Source organism: Hyla sarda, unplaced genomic scaffold (assembly GCF_029499605.1).
Source record: "Hyla sarda isolate aHylSar1 unplaced genomic scaffold, aHylSar1.hap1 scaffold_918, whole genome shotgun sequence".
In the NCBI taxonomy this organism is placed as follows: Eukaryota; Metazoa; Chordata; class Amphibia; order Anura; family Hylidae; genus Hyla; species Hyla sarda.
Window position 1 is genome coordinate 93581 of NW_026610947.1, and position 22817 is coordinate 116397.

The 22817-nt window shown below is 49.3% G+C and overlaps 1 protein-coding gene across 1 annotated transcript in view; it reads right to left on the reverse strand.

The window, feature by feature from the left end:
• TTF2 (transcription termination factor 2) overlaps positions 1-22817 on the reverse strand; it is a gene marked incomplete at its 5' end in the record, with an annotated part of 70805 nt that overhangs the window by 20399 nt on the left and 27589 nt on the right. Inside the window, 7 exon segments of the mRNA XM_056554840.1 lie at positions 13299-13357; positions 14107-14277; positions 14879-15012; positions 15195-15286; positions 16497-16588; positions 16846-16999; positions 18310-18497. Of these exon segments, the coding sequence (XP_056410815.1) occupies positions 13299-13357; positions 14107-14277; positions 14879-15012; positions 15195-15286; positions 16497-16588; positions 16846-16999; positions 18310-18497 (890 nt within the window).

The window sequence follows — 22817 nt, forward strand, 5'->3', positions numbered from 1 at the left end:
TGCTCCATACGGGGGGGGGGGGGGGGGACAGACGTGCAGCTCCATACGGGGGGGGGGGGGGGAGGACACATGTGCAGCTCCATACGGGGGGAGACAGACGTGCAGCTCCGTACAGTGGGGGGGGGGACAGATGTGCAGCTCCGTACAGCAGGGGGGGGACAGATGTGCAGCTCCGTACAGCGGGGGAGGGACACAGATGTGCAGCTCCGTACAGCGGGGGAGGGACACAGATGTGGAGCTCCGTACAGCGGGGGACAGATGTGCAGCTCCATACAGCGGGGGACAGATGTGCAGCCCCATACAGGGGGGGGGGGGGGGGGAGGAGAGATGTTCAGCTCCGTACAGTGGGGGACAGATGTGCAGCTCCATACAAAGAGGACAGATTTGCAGCTCCATACAGCGGGGGACAGATGTGCAGCCCCATACAGTGGGGGGGGGAGGAGAGATGTTCAGCTCCGTACAGTGGGGGGGGGGGGGGGGGGGGACAGATGTGGAGCTCCGTACAGCGGGGGGACAGATGTTCAGCTCCGTACAGTGGGGGGACAGATGTGCAGCTCCATACAAAGAGGGACAGATGTGCAGCTCCGTACAGCGGGGGGACAGATGTGCAGCTTCATACGGGGGGGGGGGGAGGACAGATGCGCAGCTCCGTACAGCGGGGGAGGACAGATGTGCAGCTCCGTACAGGGGGGGGGAGGACAGATGTGCAGCTCCGTACAGGGGGGCACACACAGATGTGCAGCTCCGTTCAGGGGGGGACAAATGTGCAGCTCTGTACAGGGGGGGGGGGGGACAGAAGTGCAGCTCCGTACAGGGGGGAGGACAGATGTGCAGCTCCGTACAGCAGGGGGACAGATGTGCAGCTCCGTACAGCGGGGGACAAAATGTGCAGCTCCATACGGGGGGGGGGGGACAGATGTGCAGCTCCGTACAGGGGGGGGGGGGGAGGACAGATGTGCAGCTCCATACAAAGGGGTAGGACATACAGCGGGAACTGCTCATAGGCAATCCAAAAATACCCTTATTTCCCATACACCCATATTAAAAGTGCAATCTTTATTTTCTGTTTGCACAAAAGATCATTAAAAATATCGTATGCTGTAAAGTCCTGGTTTGAAGACAGTTACACTGACCTATCGGTCTATTGATATATACACATCAAAGATCTGCGGTGCCTGCAGTAACACCCGCACTCATGTGAGTTTCAGGACACAGCATATGTTTTAACATTTAACCGGCCCCCCTCAACATGTTTCACTACCGAAGTAGCGTTGTCAAGAGGCAGATGGGCACTGAGTGAAAACCGCCGTACAAGGGGTTTATAACACCTCCTATCGTGGAGTCACAGGAAGCCGTATTTAAAGGACTATCCAATGAGCTCTGTGCATTCTACATTGACATATATTTCACCCAATAGGAACATTCATACATGACATCCAATCACAGCACAATTCCCAATCAACCAAACACATCAGGAATCCCATGACTGACAGTCCAATATCACAATCAAAGAGCTTTGTCCCCTTGATTGACTGTTCTCACTAGCCAATGAACACCTAGCAATTCCGGTTCCGATGCACTGCGCAAGAAGATCTGCACGAGTTGTTTGACACTTACCCAATGTTTACTTCCGTAGCGCTTTACTGCGCATGCCGCGCTGGATCGTCGGCAAGCTCTCGTTCCTCCGGGTTCGCATAAGAATATGTGCCGACACTTACAGAACTATAGATGCGCAGACCGGATGTGCGACAACTTAGTGCAGGACAACACTTATCCAGTCCATGAAGGTGAACCTTGACTACATTGTATAAACACACATATAGTGTGTATGATATATGAACATGGGTAAGTATTATCTGGTTCATTGGATAAATAAAATGACTCTTTTGATCACGAGATATGATCTCTGTCTTGTTTATTGGAGAGTGCGGCTTATGGGGATTTAGGTGTTGATAGTGATTTGTTATATATTATTGTTTATAAGTTATTTATAAGTTGTTTCTCCTTATACCAAGATACTTGCACATTCATGTCTTTTTTATGTGCTCTTAGCTCTACATATATAAGACAATTGACCACCCTAAGGGGATTCTCTGTATTTATTCTAAACAAGCATGGGGATTGTCTAATGCTTGACATTATGCTGAGAAGAAGCACAATGACACTTGTGCTGGCATTACGCAATTGGGATACAAAGTGGAGATTGGACACAATCTAATAACGGTAAGTATCGTCATAATTTATTATTTTGTGTATAGTTTGTTTCTTATATTCCATTTGGGTTGTTAGAATGCTGGCATATAAGTCCGTCCTTTCCTAAATACTTCCTCATATATTTGACCAAAGAATACAGGCGCTTGTGCGAATAAGTAAACTTGAATCATCTGAAAATTTGTATTAGTACAATACCCTGGCAGGATTAATCATATGAAGGGACTAAATTGTAAACCCTTCATTTAGGCCTAAGGGAGACATGGACTTCAACCTATAGATCCATTTTGCTACTTCGCAAAGCAATTTTTGGTCTAGATTGCCCTTTCTTGGGCCTAGATACACTTTGGTTAATCCATAAAAACAAAGTGTTGACCAATCCCCTCCATGTTGGGATAAAAATGTCTCGCTAGAGGCGTATCTGCTCTTGTGCGTATCGTGCTTAAATGCTGAGAGATTCGTCTTCTAAGCTGTTGTATAGTTTTCCCTACATTTATCTTGGGACAACCACACTGTGCAATATAGACGACACCTGTCGTCTTGCAATTGACAAATTCCCTGATCACGTATTTACGTCCATCAATAGGATTGATGGATTCCTTTCCAAATGAAAAAAGGAGCAATCTCCACATGGGAAGGACCCAATTATACCAGATTTCAACCAAGTACCACTTGGAGCCTCCATATAATGGCTCCTAACTAGATGTTCTCTGATGTTTTTTCCGCCATCTATAGGTGACCGATGGATAGGGAGTAATTACTTCTCTCAAATCCAAAATCAGCCAACAGATGATTCAGGTTTACTTATTCGCACAAGCGCCTGTATTCTTTGGTCAAATATGTGAGGAAGTATTGAGGAAAGGACGGACTTATATGCCAGCATTCTAACAACCCAAATGGAATATAAGAAACAAACTATACCCAAAATAATAAATTATGACGATACTTACCGTTATTAGATTGTGTCCAATCTCCACTTTGTATCCCAATTGCGTAATGCCAGCACAAGTGTCATTGTGCTTCTTCTCAGCATAATGTCATTCATTAGACAATCCCCATGCTTGTTTAGAATAAATACAGAGAATCCCCTTAGGGTGGTCAATTGTCTTATATATGTAGAGCTAAGAGCACATAAAAAAGACATGAATGTGCAAGTATCTTGGTTTAAGGAGAAACAACTTATAAATAACTTAATATATACAATAATATATAAATAAATAACTTAATATAAACAATAATATATAACAAATCACTATCAACACCTAAATCCCCATAAGCCGCACTCTCCAATAAACAAGACAGAGATCATATCTCGTGATCAAAAGAGTCATTTTATTTATCCAATGAACCAGATAATACTTACCCATGTTCATATATCATACACACTATATGTGTGTTTATACAATGTAGTCAAGGTTCACCTTCATGGACTGGATAAGTGTTGTCCTGCACTAAGTTGTCGCACATCCGGTCTGCGCATCTATAGTTCTGTAAGTGTCGGCGCATATTCTTATGCGAACCCGGAGGAACGAGAGCTGCCGACGATCCAGCGCGCATGCGCAGTAAAGCGCTACGGAAGTAAACATTGGGTAAGTTTCAAACAACTCGCGCAGATCTTCTTGCGCAATGCATCGGAACCGGAATTGCTAGGTGTTCATTGCAGGGATGTGGAATTCCTATCGCACGACACCCGGGACTAGCAGTTTTGGGCGCCGGCCAGGTGAATTTGTCCGGCCCTTAGCCCGACTTCGGGCAAGCAGGGCCGGACCTGACAAGTGCGGCGGTGATCTGCAGTGTGTATGGAGCGGCTCCCGACTCCTGCCCGCTCCATACTCTGCAGCCTGTGTCCTCCAAAGCAGAGCAGGGGAGATGAGAAGCTGTGTATTGGTCTTCTCTCCCCTGCTCTGCAGACGTGCGGGGGGAGATGAGGGGGCGTGGCTTCTTGCTCCCCGTGCAGACCTGCGTCCTCTGCCTTCACTCCCCCCAGCTGTAGCTTCGGAGAGCTGAGGGGAGGAGGCACGTCTGCACGGGGAGATGCTTGCGGCGCTCACAGGGGAGTATGGAGCTCGGGACTCCTGCTCGCTCCATACTCTGCAGCCCCCGGCTGTTCTCAGTAGCCGGGGGCCGCTGCTAATAGCCAGCATGTGGCGATCGCCACGGCTGGCTATTAACCCTTTAGACAGCGGAGTCTAAAGGGAGATGTGAATGCTCCCTGGTGGGCTAGATGGCCCCCCCGCAGCGCGATCGCAGGGGGAGATCCACTATAGCCGGAGGACTTACCTCTGCTTCCTCCTGTCCCGCTCTGTCATTGATAGATCCTGGCTGGACCAGACTCTATCAAAGGATCACAGAGCACACAGATCAATGGAGTTCAATAGAATCTATTCATCTGTCTGAGGAATCTAATGATTCCTCCTATAAGTGTAATAAAGTGTATAAAAAAAAAAAAAAAAAAAAGTTTTAATAAAAGTTTGAAAGACACATTAACCAAGTGGTCTTCAAACTGTGCCCCTCCAGATGTTACAAAACTACAATTCCCAGCATGCCAGGACAGCCGTTGGCTGTCCGGGCATGCTGGGAGTTGTAGTTTTGCAATATCTGGAGGGCCACAGTTTGAAGACTGCTGCATTAATCCCTTCCATGTTAAAAGTTCAAATCACCCCCTTTTCCTATATAAAAACATGTAAACATAATTAAAATAAACATATTTGGGGGGCGTGGCTAGCCATGTGAGTGAGCGGACGTGGGACTGCAGAGCTCCGTCTACACGGCACTTTTCCGGGCGATTTACACCACCTCCATGGGCACAAGGAGATCGGGGAGGCAGAGAAAGAAGCCGCAGCAGCAGACGGTCCCCATTTCAAACTTTTTCGCACCGCTGCAGGAGCTGGAGGAGAGCCGGAACGAGATGGCCGGGCTCTCCAAGATGGCGCGGGCACCACAGGAGGAGAGCGCGTCCGCCTCACCTCCCGCTCAGTCCGCACAACGAAGGGAGGTTGGAGCTGCCGCCGGACCGACGAGGCAACTTCTACCGGCGCTATTGAACCTCCCGACGAGAGGAGCGGACACGCAGAGGTCCTTACCAGCACCCAGCGAGGAGGCAGCGTCACCGGGACTCTCCCCTCGGAGGTTACAGGCGAGTCGCGTGAGTGGCGCATATGGCAGCTTTGATGTGAACGGCCGGGAACACTCACGGACCCTGCGATCCCCCTCTGCAGCTGCTGAAGAGAGGGACTTGGCGGTCAGTAACGGTATGTCGGGGTGGGATGAGTCCCAGGGGCACCCGTGCAGCCACTCACCACCATTGCCCAACAACCCTACTCCTCCACCACCATGCACGGGAGGGGCCCCCTCACAAAGCATTCCCTCCATATTCCGGAGTCCCCCGACCTCCCCTGGACTATGTCACTCCTCATCTGAGGGAGAGTTGGCCATTGAGAGTCTGACCCCTGTCCTTTTGCATGGGGGGTTGGCTCCTGCGCCCCCACAACCATCACAAGCTCCTGGACCCCCGAAAAAACCCTGACCCCTCACACCCATTGGCCATGAATGCACAGGGACCTAATGCACGTTTAGCAGATGGGACCACCTTGAGGAGCTCTCCCTACTTACAGCCCCTGCAACAACTACCGGCCCCTGCAACTACACATGCTGCTGAAGGCTTGCACTCTACTGACCTGCCTCCCCCTGCACTGGCTGTGGCCCTGTTGAAGGGGCACCCAGAACTTCAGGCAATATTGTCCCTTTTACCGACTAAGGCAGATATGTCAGCCATGGCTCTAGACCTGAAATATGCGTGGCGCCAAGACCTGCAACCAGTTAAGAAAGACGTCTCTGCATTACAGACTAGGGTGTCTGCTCTGGAGGACTTCCAATCATCTGTGCTGGAGACCATTCAGGATATGCAATCTGTTATGCACAAGCATGGAACTACTCAGCTAGCGCTCACGGACCATCTTGATGACATTGAGAACCGTAACCGTCGCAATAATGTGCGACTGAGGGGGCTGCCTGAGGCCACCCGGACTCCGGACTTGCTGCACACTGTGGTGGGGATATTTAATATGATTCTAGATCGGCCGCTGGACTCTCCCATCGAAATTGACAGGGTCCATAGGGCGCTTAGAGCCCCCAGCACTGATCCGTCCCGTCCACGTGATGTTATCTGCAGGATTCACAAGTACACCCTGAAAGAACAAATAATGCAGAAAATACGCCAAAAAGGTCACGTGGACTTTGACGGAGCTAGACTTCAAATCTAACCAGACCTGTCTAGGCGCATCCTGCGACAGAGAGCCCTTTTGAGACCTCTACTGCGTATGCTACAGGACCGGCGAATTACTTACCACTGGGGATTCCCTTTCGCTTTGCATATGACTTCGGGAGACATTACAGCGAGTCTGAAAACGCCAGGAGACCTTCCCCAGTTTCTGGAACTCTTGGGACTTCCGCACTTGACCCTACCTGACTGGACTGCATTTCTACAAGACCCTTATGCTGCCCCCCCCCCCCACTATGGGGGCTTCTCAGAGATCTTCTGCCAGACGACCTCGCCCGGATTGGCCGATGCTGCAGCGTCAACGCAGACAGCGTTACAGAACGGATGGTCCCTCTCATGAGACTTGATGAACTGACACCAGCAAATGTGCTCAGTAGTCTTGAATGATTCCACCCACGATCTCCACCTTCTAGCAACTCAAAAATAGCTTAGGATTGTACCCCTGTTCCCAAGTACTCAATTAACATTCCCTGGTAATCATTTCCTCGCCCGATCCTGTACGTGGATCAGCCTTTCATTGTTAGCCAGCTGTCGACGGACTCTCGGAGTCTCTGTCATACCTGATAGAAATAACTGTTAGTGTACCCACACATAGTGGCCTTAGTTTCTCTCACCTTCTCTCACTCACTTCCTCCCCCAATTAGGGCGGGTGTACGCAAGTGCGCCCAGTGTGCAGAGGTTTTATCTGCAATTAGTATCCCCTTGCAAGATTACTTGCTTTTTTCTTTGTGACTCCCTTGTTATCAGTTTCTAACTGTTATTTTTGTTTTTATTTACCTCTTTTTTGTATTTGTTGTAGAACTCTCCGGTCATTTGTTACCTGAATTCAGCTGACCACCGCCTCCATCACCTGACCACGCCTCTGTGAGTATGGCTGTTGTCAAACTAGCAACATTGAATGTACAGGGTTTTAATGTCCCCGAAAAGAGATCCAACATACTATACCACATGAACAAGCAGAAGGTTCAGATACTGTGTCTGCAAGAGACACATTTTAAGGAGGGACATATCCCAACGTCCCTTAGTCGTTACTATCCCACATGGGTTCACAGCCCCAACCCCGACTCGCGTTCCAAGGGAGTGTCTATCGGGTTCCACAGGTCGATTCCCTTTATAATCTCTGAGGTCCGTTCCGACCCGGAAGCACGCTATATATTTGTAAGGGGTAAGGTTCTGGACCAAGTGCTGACTGTAGCGACTATCTACTCACCGAACTCCGCTCAAATTGCGTTCCTGACCCGGGTACTAGAAGACTTAACTGACTTCGCTCAGGGCATGTTGTTGCTCAGTGGCGACTTTAATATCCCCTTGCAACCCCTGCTGGATGCGTCCACGCGGCGCACATCTGTGTCCTACCGCCAGTTGAGTAAGCTTCGTCGTCTTCTACACACGATGCAGTTGTGCAACGTGTGGCGCCTCCAGCACCCAGAAGAGAGGGACTACACCCATTATTCTAACCCACACGGGACATACAGTAGGCTGGACTATGTATTTTTACCACATTACTATTTGACCCGCCTCTCCTCAACACACATAGGGAATTTCTTTCTTTCTGATCATGCACCGGTATTTTGCACATTTCAAATCCCTAATCTTGACACATCCCGATTCATGTGGCGCCTTAATGAAACCCTGCTGTTGGACGCTGTCTGTTTGGCGGATCTGAAATCAACTGTGTCACATTTCCGCAATGACCACGTATCTGATCCGACCCCTCTCCCGGTACAGTGGGAAGCACTTAAGTGTGTGTTGCGGGGAGTCCTGATCAAACTTAACCAAACTGGAGGCATTGCATAAACAAACTCTGCAAGAGTCCACTCTCAGGGAGTTGATTAAGGTGCGACACGACATCAGTGTCATACTCAATGACTCATACAAAAGGTACCGCCAGCAATGCTCGCGATCCTTTTACGAGTGGGGCAATAAACCTGGGAGGCTTTTGGCGAGGGCCCTCAGAGATAAACGGGCTGCCCTATACATCCCATCCATCCACACACCTGAGGGCAGGAGGAGCCACCTCACAAAAGACATATTAGTGGCCTTTGAAAAATACAACTCTGCCCTCTATAATCTTCCCTCCCCCCCCTCTCATTCCCCGCCACTCGAGCCAACTTTGACGCTCCAAGACTATATCATTAAAACGGCCCTCCCCAGACTGTCAGACGATGCAATCTTGACACTAGAGGCCCCATTCACAGTGGAGGAGATAGAGAAGGTTATCGGTGACATGCCCTCAGGCAAGAGCCCGGGTCCGGACGGGTATACTTGTAAATTCTATGAAACACTGAGATCTGAGCTAGTTATTATCCTGTGTCACTCTTTTAACAGCATCACTTCTGACAGGGGTTTCCCCACCGCTTTGCTCAATGCACACATTACTGTCATCCCTAAGGAGGGGAGAGATCCTAATTTATGTGCCAGCTACCGGCCGATCTCGCGCCTCAATACGGATACCAAATTATTTGCAAAATTAGTGGCAGAGAGGTTGGCGGCGGTCCTTGGTCCTCTGGTTCACCCTGATCAATCAGGCTTCATCCGCTCCCGAGAAACACGGGATAATACTATACGTGCATTTTCCATAGTTCATAGGGCGGTGACACACCGTCAACCGTTAATGCTATTGTCTCTAGATGCCGAAAAGGCATTTGATCGGGTGAGCTGGAGGTTCATGGGGGCTGCCCTGTCGCAGATAGGTTTGGGCCCCTTGATGCGGGGACGTATTGGAGCTTTGTATAGAGACCCCATGGCGCAAATACGGGTTAATGGTTCGCTGTCCACTCCAATCCCTATCCGGAATGGTACGAGACAGGGATGTCCCCTCTCCCCAATCTTGTATACCTTGTGCATGGAGCATCTTCTTGTGGCTCTGAGACAGGATCCGGATATAGCCGGATTTCAGGTGGGAGCTGGAGTCCATCTCTGCTCGGCCTTTGCGGATGATTTGTTGATATACGTATCTTCCCCGACCACCTCCCTCCCTGCAATTACTAGAGCCCTGGATCTGTATTCCTTCTTTAGCAATCACCAAATCAATATGAGCAAAAGTGTGGCGATGAACGTCACCATACCAGCATCTGAACTGTCGGTGCTACAAGCGACGCACCCCTTGCGATGGGCTACTAGATCCATCAAGTATCTGGGGATCCAGGTACCTGCTAACCCAGACGACAACTATGTTTTAAACTTCCCACCAATACTTGCAACTCTGGAAAGGGACATGGAGAGGTGGTCGTCGGGTACATTTTCATGGCTAGGAAGAGTGAATGTTCTTAAGAAGAAAGTCTTGCCACGTCTGCTATATATTTTTCAGGCGGTCCCGATTTTACTACCCCTATCATTTTTTAAAAAGTTAACGAGGCTCATACGCACCTTCGTTTGGGCGGGGTGACCGTCGAGGATAGCCAAGCAGATACTAACCAGGAGGAAGCAATATGGTGGACTGGCAGTCCCAGATTGCGAAGCCTACTACGTAGCAGCTTCCCTAACGTGGTTCTTGGACTTCTTCCATGGTCGCTCCTCAAAACGATGGTTGGAGGTGGAGACGCTAGAGACTAGTTGTATGATGGCTTCCATTCCCTGGACCCCTACTAATACATCACTACCGAGAGACGCCCCATTGGTTTCTAGAGACTTGGTGGGGATACTGAAACGTTTCCTGCCACATACCCAACTGTTTGCCCCGAACGGACCGATGACGCCAGTGCTTGGTAATCCCGACTTCCCTCCAAGGCTGAGGAACACCTCCTTCCTTGGTCTCTCTGACCCTCCCTCCCTACCATTGCGGGTCTTTCTGGATGGTACCCTAATACGCCCTTATGACGAGATAGTGCAACCACACCTTCGCACCCCAGCAAGATATTTACAATACTTACAGCTGAGACACTACATAGAGACTGAGGGTAGGCAACTGAGTCTGAATAGGCCCCTACTACCTTTTGAACAGATGTGTACCTCCTCCACCCGACCAATTAGGGCGGTGTCAATCATATACAGTCTTCTCTTAGAGGAAAAAGCTCAGAGCTTACCGAACTACACACGGGCCTGGGAGGAGGAGCTACACACCTCTTTCGCCCACGCGGACTGGACGTCAGCTTTCACTAGTTGTCATAAAATGTCGATTTCTTGCAAATCGCAGGAAACCAACTTCAAACTCCTTTCCCGCTGGTACAGGGTACCTGTCGTACTTCACAAAATGTTCCCCACTACCTCTGACCTGTGTTGGAGATGTGGGTCCGACAGGGGCACGATGACCCACATATGGTGGTCTTGCCCATCATTAACTGGGTTTTGGGCGACGGTGGTTTCTCAAATTACTACCATCACGGGACTGGTATACCAGAATGACCCTAAAGTCCTTTTACTGTCCATTCTCCCCTCAACCAGGAGGACCCCCTCTAGAACACTAGCCAACTTCCTCCTATTAGCGGCGCGCACAGTGATACCTAGGAAGAGGAAGGACACACAGTCCCCGACCGTGACGGAATGGTATGCAGAGGTGCTGTTCCTCTACAGGATGGAGGAACTGATGACTGACACAGCAGGTCGTAATGATAGATTTGGGATCATTTGGCCCTTGGTAGGCCTTTCTGGAGACACCCATGTATAGGGACAGAGACGCCCTTTCCCCCCATTCCCCGCCCCCTCCCTCCCTCACACTATAGAATATAGATCTTAAAATGCAGAAATAAGGAGGTTGTTTTCAAGATGGCCGTGGTCACCTTCGTGATGAGAGGTGGTGGATCCGTGGGGAGCAGCGACCGGAGAGTTACAGACTGATGAGGTTGGTTATTGATTTGGACCCATGTTGTACCCCTATTGTATCTCTCTTCCTATCTGTCTCCCATCCCCCCTCCCTCTTCCTCCTCACCGGTCTTAACCTACCTTCCCCTGTCTCCCTACTCAGGTAACAGATTACTTGCCTGGTTTTCCTTTTCCCGCTATGTTTCTTGTACCCACCCTTCTTCCCCTGGTTATACAGAAGGTTCATTTTTCTTAATTGCAGCATGTGGCATACAGGACGGACATAGAAACTGTGATACCTGGGGACCCGGGTTAACAGTTTAGGATGTACATTAGATTGCTTTCTGAGTTTTCTAGTATTCAGGCCCAACTGTCTAATGTTCTCAAGATCGTCCTATGTTCAGGCTCCCATTCCTTATAGACCTTATATCAGTGATATTCTTTATTCTGAACACGTCTCTAATTACACATGCCTGACTGTTTGTTGTGTTACTCTTGTTATAATAAAAGCTGTTAATACTTAAAATAAACATATTTGGTATTGCTTTGTGCGTAATTGTACAACCTATTAAAATATAACATTATGTATCCCGTACGGTAAATGTAAAAATATACCAAACCACAGATTTGCAATTTTTATAATATCCCAGAAAAAAAAGTAAAAAAGCGATTAAAAAGTCAGATCAATGCCAAAATGGTACCGATACAAAAAACAGATTATGGCGCAAAAAATGAGCCCTCATACAGCCTGGTATGCGGAAAAAAATAAAGCTACAGGGGTTAAAAAATGGCAATTAAAAAAATTAGAAAAAGTTCAGAATTAGTAAAACATGACGTAAACGACACAAATCTGGTATCGCTGTAATCAGGCGCCTAAAGTATAAAACTAACATGTTACCTCAACCACAAGGTAAATGGCGCAGAAAAGAAAAACCACCAAATCTGCTAAATTATCTTTTACTATTTCACTTTCACTTCCCTTGATATATATATATATTTTTTTTTTGGTTCAGAGAATATGTTATTGAAAAATTTAAAGATATCCTTATAGTAGGTAGTTATGGCTATTATAGGGCGACGAGGAAAAAAAATCAGAGCGTAAAAGCGAAAATTGGCCCGAACAAGTGGATCGTCATGAGGGACAAGTAGATTTTGCTCCATGTTAGTCCCGTGGACAAGTAGTTTTTTAATAAAATTTCCACACCCCTGTCATTGGCTAGTGAGAACAGTCAATCAAGGGGACAAAGCTCTTTGATTGTGATATTGGACTGTCAGTCATGGGATTCCTGATGTGTTTGGTTGATTGGGAATTGTGCTGTGATTGGATGTCATGTATGAATGTTCCTATTGGGTGAAATATATGTCAATGTAGAATGCACAGAGCTCATTGGATAGTCCTTTAAATACGGCTTCCTGTGATAGGAGGTGTTATAAACCCCTTGTACGGCATTTTTCACTCAGTGCCCATCTGCCTCTTGACAACGCTACTTCGGTAGTGAAACATGTTGAGGGGGGCCGGTTAAATGTTAAAACATATGCTGCGTCCTGTAACTCACATGAGTGCGGGTGTTACTGCAGGCACCGCAGATCTTTGATGTGTATATATCAATAGACCGATAGGTCAGTGTAACTGTCTTCAAACCAGGACTTTACAGCATATGATATTTTTAATGATCTTTTGTGCAAACAGAAAAATAAAGATTGCACTTTTAATAGGGTGTATGGGAAATAAGGGTATTTTTGGATTGCCCATGAGCAGTCTATAAGTTAAGTGTTTATTACTCCACCCTCCATACACCTGTCTCTAATAGGGTATATGCTTTCCGTACAGCTGGGGAGACAGATGTGCAGCTCTGTACAGTGGGGGACAGATGTGCAGCTCCGTACGGGGGGGGGGACGACAGATGTGCAGCTCCGTACGGGGGGGGGGGGGGGGACGACAGATGCGCAGCTCCGTACAGCGGGGGAGACAGATGTGCAGCTCCGCACCTTGTATAACGGGGACACTTTAGTGTACAGCCCCCCCCAACATATGGAACAGTCATGTGCAAATAATTAGAGACCTCACCTCTTCTGGGGGAGAGCGCCGAAGCTTATGGTTCTCAGCTGGGACATGAGAGCGTCAATCTGGAGAGAGAGAGAGTGCTAAGATTCTGACTGTGACATCACCAACTGCATCCACCCCCGACTGTGACACCAGTGACCCCACCCCCAACTGTGACATCAGTGACTACACCAACCCGACTGTAACATCACCAACCGCACCCACTCCTGACTACGACATCATTGACCACACCCACTCCACTGTGACATCACTGACCCCACCCGACTGTGACTACACCAACTCGACTGTGACATAAGTGACTACACCAACCCGACTGTGACATCACCAAACCCCTGACTGACATCACTGACCCCACCCCCAACTGTGACATCAATGACTACACCAACCCGACGGTAACATCACCAACCGCACCCACTCCTGACTACGACATCATTGACTGCACCCACTCCACTGTGACATCACTGACCCCACCCGACTGTGACTACACCAACTCGACTGTGACATAAGTGACTACACCAACCCGACTGTGACATCACCAAACCCCTGACTGATATCACTGACCCCACCCCCAACTGTGACATCATCAACTGCACCAACCCGACTGTGACATCAGTGACTACACCCATCCCTGACTGTGACATCACTGACCGCACTCACCCATGACTGTGACATCACTGACCCCCACCCCCGACTGTGACATCAGTCACCCACTCCTGACTGTGACATCACTGACCATACCCACCCATGACTGCGACATCACTGACCCCACCCACCCCTGTGACATCACAGACCACACCCATTATTTTCTCACCTTGGTGCTCCCGTTCTCACTCTGGAAGAGTTCAGCTTGGAAATTGGTTCCGTTCAGGGAGACTGTGGATTTGGGGTCCGGGCTCTGCAGGTCACACAGGGTCAGGGCGTTGAGTTGCTCCTCCAGGGTCAGGCTCAGCCCCTCATTCTTCAGTTCAAGCTGGTCCAGAGTCTAAGGGGGGAAGGGGTAGATAGGGTGTGATATCATGATCACTGCCCCCCCCCCCATCATCATCTGAGCTTCTACACGGGGACGGGGGTGGTTTACTGACCATCGGTGCCACCTCCCCTAGGGGAAGCACTCAGACGGATCCCTCCAAGGAACAGCCCAGGATAAAGGCAGCGCACAAGACTTCAAAGGTAAAATGGTTTATTTACCCGGCATGCAAAGCGTTTCGCTGGATAACCAGCTTCATCAGGCATCACGATGCCTGATGAAGCTGGTTATCCATGCCTGATGAAGCTGGTTATCCAGCGAAACGTGTTGCATGCCGGGTAAATAAACCATTTTACCTTTGAAGTCTTGTGCGCTGCCTTTATCCTGGGCTGTTCCTTGGAGGGATCCGTCTGAGTGCTTCACCTGTGTTTCCAGGAGCAGCTGCCGTCCTTCGCCCGTTGTAGGGTTACCTCACGCTTTTACCATAGTTGTACTTGGTCGCAGTACAACTATACTTGGTGAGCAATTCCACTTGTTTGTTCATCTTCTTTTTACATTACGTTATCACACTAGGAGCGCTCTCCTTGTTTGTATACCTCCCCTAGGGGGCACTCACCGTCTTCAGTAGGGATAAATGGCCGCAGCACTGGCGCAGGCGGAGCAAAAGTGACAAGATGTGGACGGTACTGGATCCATGAGAGGCTGGAGGGGCCGAAATGTCACCCTGACTAGGGCCAAATTCCCGCGCAACTAAAAGAAAAGATGGGCGAGGTGGAGGGTTGGAGCATGAGAGAGAGGGAGGGTTGTGGGGGCAAGAGAGGGAGGGTTGGAGCATGAGAGAGAGAGGGTTGTGGGGGCAAGAGAGGGAGGGTTGGAGCATGAGAGAGAGGAATATAGAAGGGGCAGAAGGCTGGATCACAAGGTGCTGTTACCTCTGTCAAAGGGATTATCTGCCCCTCCGGAGGCCGCGTGTGATCCCGCCAATCCCCCCTCGTGTCTCTTCAGGTAATTCTGCAGCGTAGACCTGAGCAGAGGAGAAAAAGCCATGGAAAAAGGGACAGGACCCAACTAGAGAAACCACCCATAGCCCCTGCCCCTCCCCCCATCATAACCCCACCACCCCAAACCCTCCTCCCCCCCCCCCATCATAACCCCACCGTCCCAAACCCTCCTCCCCCCATCATAACCTCACCGTCCCCCCATCATAACCCCACCGCCCCAAACCCTCCTCCCCACACCATAACCCCACCACCCCAAACCCTCCTCCCCCCCATCATAATCCCACCGCCCCAAACCCTCCTCCCCCCCATCATAACCCCACCGCCCCAAACCCTCCTCCCCCCATCATAACCCCACCGCCCCAAACCCTCCTCCCCCTTCATAACCCCACCGCCCTTAACCCTCCTCCCCCCATCATATCCCCACTGCCCTTAACCCTCCTCCCCCCATCATAATCCCACTGTCCTTCCCCCCATCATAACCTCACTGCCCTGAACCCTCCTACCCCCATCATAATCCCACCGTCCCTCCCCCCATCATAACCCCACCGCCCCAAACCCTCCTCCCCCCATCATAACCCCACCTCCCCAAACCCTCCTCCCCCATCATAACCCCACCTCCCCAAACCCTCCTCCCCCATCATAACCCCACCTCCCCAAACCCTCCTCCCCCATTATAACCCTACCGCACCAAACCCTCCTCCCCATCATAACCCCACCGCACCAAACCCTCCTCCCCATCATAATTCACTGCCCCAAACCCACCTCCCCATCATAACCCCACCGCACCAAACCCTCCTCCCATCATAACCCCACCACACCAAACCCTCCTCCCCCCATCATAACCCCACCGCCCCAAACCCACCTCCCCATCATAACCCCACCGCCCCAAACCCTCCTCCCCATAATTCACTGCCCCAAACCCTCCCCCCCATCATAACCCCACCGCACCAAACCCTCCTCCCCCCATCATAACCTCACCGTCCCTCCCCCCCCTCATAACCCCACTGCCTCAAACCCTCCTCCCCCCCATCATAACCATCCGGAACCCTCCCCCCACTCAGAACCCCACTGCCTGGGACCCTCTCGCCATCAGCCTGCCGCCCGGACCCTCTCGCCATCAGCCCATAGTGGCCACATGTAGCTCCTGCACATCTTCCCCTGTATTTATCTAAGCTCCCAATATACCTATACCCAGTAAAGTAACTTCTATCCCCTCCCCACCACACCCCTCACCTGGAGCGGGCGAATATCACGTCATACACGGCCTGCTCCTGAGCGGAGAGAGTCAGCTGATGGAGTTCACTCCGCCTCTGAGGAAGCTCGACCTGAACAACACAGGAATATAAAGGGAGGGGTCACCCAGGAATACAGTGGGAGGGGGGTCCCCCAGGAATACAGGGGGAGGGTCACAAAGGAATACAGGGGAGGATCCTACCACAGGAATACAGGGGGGGGGGCACACAAGAATACAGGGGGTCACTTATATGCTGCATGTGCTGAACCTAGAGATATTGTCGGTGTGAAGATGCCCACAGGAGGTTAGACATTAGGGGGCGGTACACATTGAGTTGGGGTCAATTACCAGGGGTCGCCCAGTGTGGTCCATCTGATCCTTGGTCCTCCGCAGCAGAAGGCTCTTGGTCAGGATGGTCAGACGCTCTCCCCCTTTCCTGCTGCCATTGTCCACCTGACTCTTCCACAGCTTATACTCATCAAATGGGGAACAGCGGAGAAACCTGAGGAGGAAAACCCAATGAGAACTACGGGAGGACCTGTAGGAGACAGGAGAGACCTAAACTGAGGACTATGGGAGGACCTGCAGGAGAGACCTATACTGAGGACTAAGGGAGGACCTGCAGGAGAGAGCTATACTGAGGGCTACGGGAGGACCTGCAGGAGACACCTATACTGAGGACTACCGTAGGACCTGCAGGAGACAACTATACTGAGGACTACGGGAGGACCTGCAGGAGACACCTATACTGAGGACTACGGGAGGACCTGCGGAAGAGACCTATACTGAGGACTATGGGAGGACCTGTAGGAGAGACCTGTACTGAGGACTACGGGAAGACCTGCAGGAGACACCTATACTGAGGACTACGGGAAGACCTGCAGGAGACATCTATACTGAGGACTACGGGAGGACCTGCAGGAGAGACCTATACTGAGGACTACGGGAGGAACTGCAGTAGACAGGAGAGAACTATACTAAGGACTATGGGAGGAACTGCAGTAGACAGGAGAGACCTATACTGAGGACTATGGGAGGACCTGCAGGAGAGACCTATACTGAGGACTATGGGAGGACCTGCAGGAGAGACCTATACTAAAGACCATGGGAGGACCTGCAGGAGACATCTATACTGAGGACTATGGGAGGTCATGCAGGAGAGACCTATACTGAGGACTATGGGAGGGCCTGCAGGAGAGACCTATACTGAGGACTAGGAGAGGACCTGCAGGAGACTGGAGAGACCTTCACTAAGGACTATACAGGAGTCACCACCAGTGAGGACTGAAGAGGAGGGGTCCTGTGGGAGACAGGTGGTTGTGGAGGAGGGGTCCTGTGGGAGACAGGTGGTTGTGGAGGAGGGGTCCTGCGGAACACAGGTAGTTGTGGAGGAGGGGTCCTGCGGGAGACAGGTGGTTGTGGAGGGGTCCTGCGGGAGACAGGTGGTTGTGGAGGGGTCCAGGGGGGCACAGGTGGTTGTGGAGGGGTCCAGCGGGACACAGGTGGTTGTGGAGGGGTCCAGCGGGACACAGGTGGTTTGGGAGGAGGGGTCCTGCAGGAGACAGGTGGTTGTGGAGGAGGGGTCCTGCAGGACACAGGTGGTTGTGGAGGAGGGTTTCCTGTGGAAGACAGGTGGTTGTGGAGGAGGGGTCCTGCGGGAGACAGGTGGTTGTGGAGGAGGGGTCCTGCGGGACACAGGTGGTTGTGGAGGAGGGTTTCTTGTGGAAGACAGGTGGTTGTGGAGGAGGGGTCCAGCGGGACACAGGTGGTTCTTCTGGATACACTGTACAGGTGTAGGCCCCCTTCACTCACCGCAGCAGGGAGTATAGATCCAGCAGGTTGTTTTGGATGGGGGTCCCGGTCACTGCCCAGCGGGCCCCGGCTCTCAGCTTACACACAGCAATGGACGTCTGCACCTTGGGGTTCTTGATGTTGTGAGCCTCATCAAGAATAATGCGGGCCCAGGCCAGGCGCAGCAAAGGAGAAGAGGCTGCCCGCTCCTAAAAACACAGAGTACAACCATAACTCCACTGCACTGCATCATGGGAAATGTAGGGATTACACTGAGCAGTGACCAGAAGTCTAATAACCACATCCCCTGTAATGTGTGACAGACAGGAACGTAAACCAGCAGAATAGTGAGTGCAGCTCTGGAGGATAAGATGATTTAACAGTAGAATAGCGAGTGCAGCTCTGGAGGATAATACACGATGTAACAACAGAAAAGTGAGTGCAGCTCTGGTGGATAAGACATGATCTAACAGCAGAAAAGTGAGTGCAGCTCTGGAGGATAAGACATGATGTAACAGCAGAATAGTGAGTGCAGCTCTGGAGGATAAGAGGATTTAACAGTAGAATAGTGAGTGCAGCTATGGAGGATAAGACCTGATTTAACAGCATAATAGTGGGTGCAGATCTGGAGGATAAGACACGATGTAACAGCAGAATAGTGAGTGCAGCTCTGGATTAGGAGACATGATGTAACAGCAGAATAGTGAGTGCAGCTCTGGAGGATAAGACACGATGTAATAGCAGAATAGTGAGTGCAGCTCTGGATTAGGAGACATGATGTAACAGCAGAATAGTGAGTGCAGCTCTGGATTTTATATCAGACAGGAGGCTCCTATCATTGCATTAATCTCTCTTTAATGCTCAAATAGCAATAACATTAAGTAGATTAGAAGAACATGAAATCTGTAACCAATCAGGAACGAGTCTTTATAAACTGCGGCTTTGATTAACTCCTCCTCCTCTTGAAAGATATGTATTACTGTTTGCTTTACCTCATATAATAGTTATTGTAGTAATTGCTATTATTGTTAATTATTCTTAATTATTTTCATTACCCATTTCATATCTCTTTATTTTTATCCTTTGTTCTTTTATTTTTTGTCTCTGATATATATTAATTAATTTCCCCAGTTTTTCTCCTCATATATCCGCTGTATCTGTTTATAGAAACTTCTTCTGATCTATATCAGCGTTTTCTCCGTCCATTTACCTTTTCACACAGATCTTTTTCTTAGTTACTCTCTGGCGGCTCTGTGTATCTGGTTTTCTACCCGAACTCTCGCGAGAGTTTGCCTGCGGCGCAGCCGATATCTCTGCTTCGCGTCTCTTATTCCGGTCAGTGACACCGGAGTAAGCATCTCTCATTGCAGTCATCTTGCGTTTTCCTTATATTAACCCCTTCTTTACTATATAGGAGCAAATTCTCATATTGTTTTCACTAAAATATATCTAATTATATATAAATTGGGCATTCTGATATATTCATATATTTTTTCATAGTAGCTATATTATATTGCCCAGTTGTCCCAGTCAGCTGACTCCTCTCATCTATTCAGATTCAAAATCTAGTAGATAAGTCCATATCAAAATCTATGCAAACTGCCTTCCAACATGCACTACCCTCAATGCAGGACAATATTGCTAGGACTGTTGCCATGCCGATATCACAATCTCATGCGGCTACTCCTCTCCCTCATCTGTCGACACCAAAGGCCTTGGACAGACCCGGGAAGTCCACTCGGAAGAGACACCATTGTTTGGACACATCTGACTCTCCTGCAAATAGTCTGTTTTTTAAACTCATGATAACTCAGGAGAAAAAGTATAAATAATCCCAAGACCCCTTTTTATTCAGGTGATAAGGATAAGAAATCTTTAACCTCACGTGTAAGACCCTCGGCCCCAAAGGAAGTTACTACCAAGCGGGCATCTAAATCCTAAGAGGAACAAGCCAGATTCCTATAAATAATGTCTAGCCAGGAATCATCTTCAGAAACCTCAGATACGGAGGACTTATGAAAGTGAGGATAGTGATAATAGTCAAGGAGAGGTCTCTCCTTTTCCAGATGATTCTGGATCTACTATCCAATATTCCCAAGGGATTGCATTTTTTTCCCCTGATCAAATCAGGGTCTCCAAATCAGGTGATTCTTTAAATAGAAAAACCTTTAGATAAGTCTAACAGAAACAAATTACGGGCAGCATGCCTTCGTCCAAGGCTTCTGTAACTCCGGACATTGATCCAGTTTTGACTAAATACCTTCTCAAATTGGGCAAACACCCGAAAGAAGGTATTGATAAGTCCTTTCAGGACACATTATTAAATGTTATAGGCCCTCTTACAAAGACCATTAATCTTTCAGAACGAGCTGTTGTATCTGGTGAACCTGTAAACACTATGTGGATGGGCTCAGCGTGCTATGTGCATGCTGGGCAATGCAAATGCTGCAATTTGCACAGAATTTTGCAGATCTATTGTAATGCGACTTGACCAGCAGCTAAGCTATTTAGCACCAAATGAACCCAGTCCTTCATTTGAAGGTTTATTATTCGGGGATTCTTTAATTAAAAGATATAAATAAATTTGTCAGCTTGTTTACAACCCTAGAAAAAGCCCAAACTTCATTGGGTATTTAATCCTAGAGTTTTTGGCAAGACTTTGAGAGGAAAGGGTCGCTTTCCCAGCCGAGCCTCCACTTCCCGTCCATTCCATAGAGGCCCTACCTTACCCGAAGAAAGAATTCAATACCTACCTGTTACTTACCAACCTGCACCTTTCTTCCCTTCCCGGGGAAGGCCCTGGAGAGGATGCGGACAACGATGATACCAAAAGGTCCAGACCCTCTACAGGTAAGACAGAATATTTCTCAATCTCATCTAATTCCACTAGGAGGCAGACTTCAGAATTTTTTCCCTGCTTGGTCCACAATCACATCAGATGTGTGGATCCTCAATACAGTCTCGGGTTATCGACTAGATTTCATAACCCTTCCTGTACAATTACATCTTCCCCATTCTATCCGGTTTTCAGCACTGGACAAACGTCTAATTCAAATATAAATAGAGGAACTTTTCCAAAAACGAGCAATAGCTCCTATCTCTCTCCCCACTCTAGGCTTCCTAAGCAACATTTTCTTGATAAAGAAAAAAATGATGTCAGTCACAGACCAGTCATAATTTTGAGACAACTCAACGAGTTTTTGAGATATCATCACTTCAAGATGGAGGGAATCCATCTTTTAAAAGAACTTTTACATCAAAACGATTGGTTAATGAAAAGAGATCTCAAGGACGCATATTTGACAGTCCCAATTCATCCTTCTTTCCATCATTATCTGAAATTTATTTGGAAGAACCAAAAATGGCAATTTACTTGCCTTCCATTCGGCCTATCTTCGGTCCCATGGTGCTTCACAAAATTGATAAAACCAGTTATAGCCACTCTCAGAAGCAGAGGTGTTCTAGGTTCTCTTATCAACCTAAAAAAGTCCATACTAATTCTTAGGAATCCTAATCAATACTCAATGGGCTCTATTGAGCTTTCCCGCCAGGAAGATGCATATGATTCACAAAGAAATACGTTCTATCCTTTCAAAAAGTTTAATTTCCTTAAGAACACTCACTCGCATAGTAGGGTTACTTTCTGCCTCAATCCAAGCAATCTTCCCAGCACCTCTACATTACAGGACTCTCCAAAGACTAAAGTCTCAACAACTAAGAGAAGGTCTGAGTAATACAGATGAAATTCCCCTATCTGGGGCATGGCGAAGCGCTCAACGGGCATGGCCGCTTAGTCTGTGGGCTCCCACTCCCTGAGGCCTGTAACTAGCTAACTGATGGGGAGAACCTCCCGCCGGTCCAGGAAGCTGTCCTCCTCTCTCCGGCCTCCATCCCCATCTTCCGGCTGCATCACCCGTTACCTGTGGCCCTCCGGCAATGCTGCGGGCCGTGCAGCAGCCGTTACAGGGCCTGCTTCTGGTCTCCGGTCTCACTCCATGGGTGCCGCATCGCTCCAGACTGCTTTTCCTCCTGCAGCACAGTTGCACTCCTCTGTGCACCGCTGGCATGCCACATGCTTCCTCTGCTGCTGCTGAGACTCTGCTGCCACCAGGGATCTCTCCACTGCTGCTGCCATCCCAGCACTCCTCCACTCCCAGTCAAGATTGGGCCTCTCAGTGTGCTCTGCCGACTTCGGTGCCTCTGAGCCTCCCAATAGTGAGGTGAGCCTGATTTCTACACAGGTTCCCCCCTGCAGTCTTGGGACTTGTGGTTACCCCTCATAAGCCCCTGCAGTCGCCATCTTGGGCCTCATTAGTGGCGGGTACTACCTCCTCCTCTTCCGCTAGTCTGGATCCTCTGCCTGCCTTAATTGGGGATACTGCTGTGGCTGCCCCCTCTGCATTGCTGGAACAACCTGCTCGCATAGTAGGGTTACTTTCTTCCTCGATCCAAGCAATCTTCCCAGCACCTCTACATTACAGAGCTCTCCAAAGACTAAAGTCTCAACACCTAAGGGAAGGTCTGAGTTA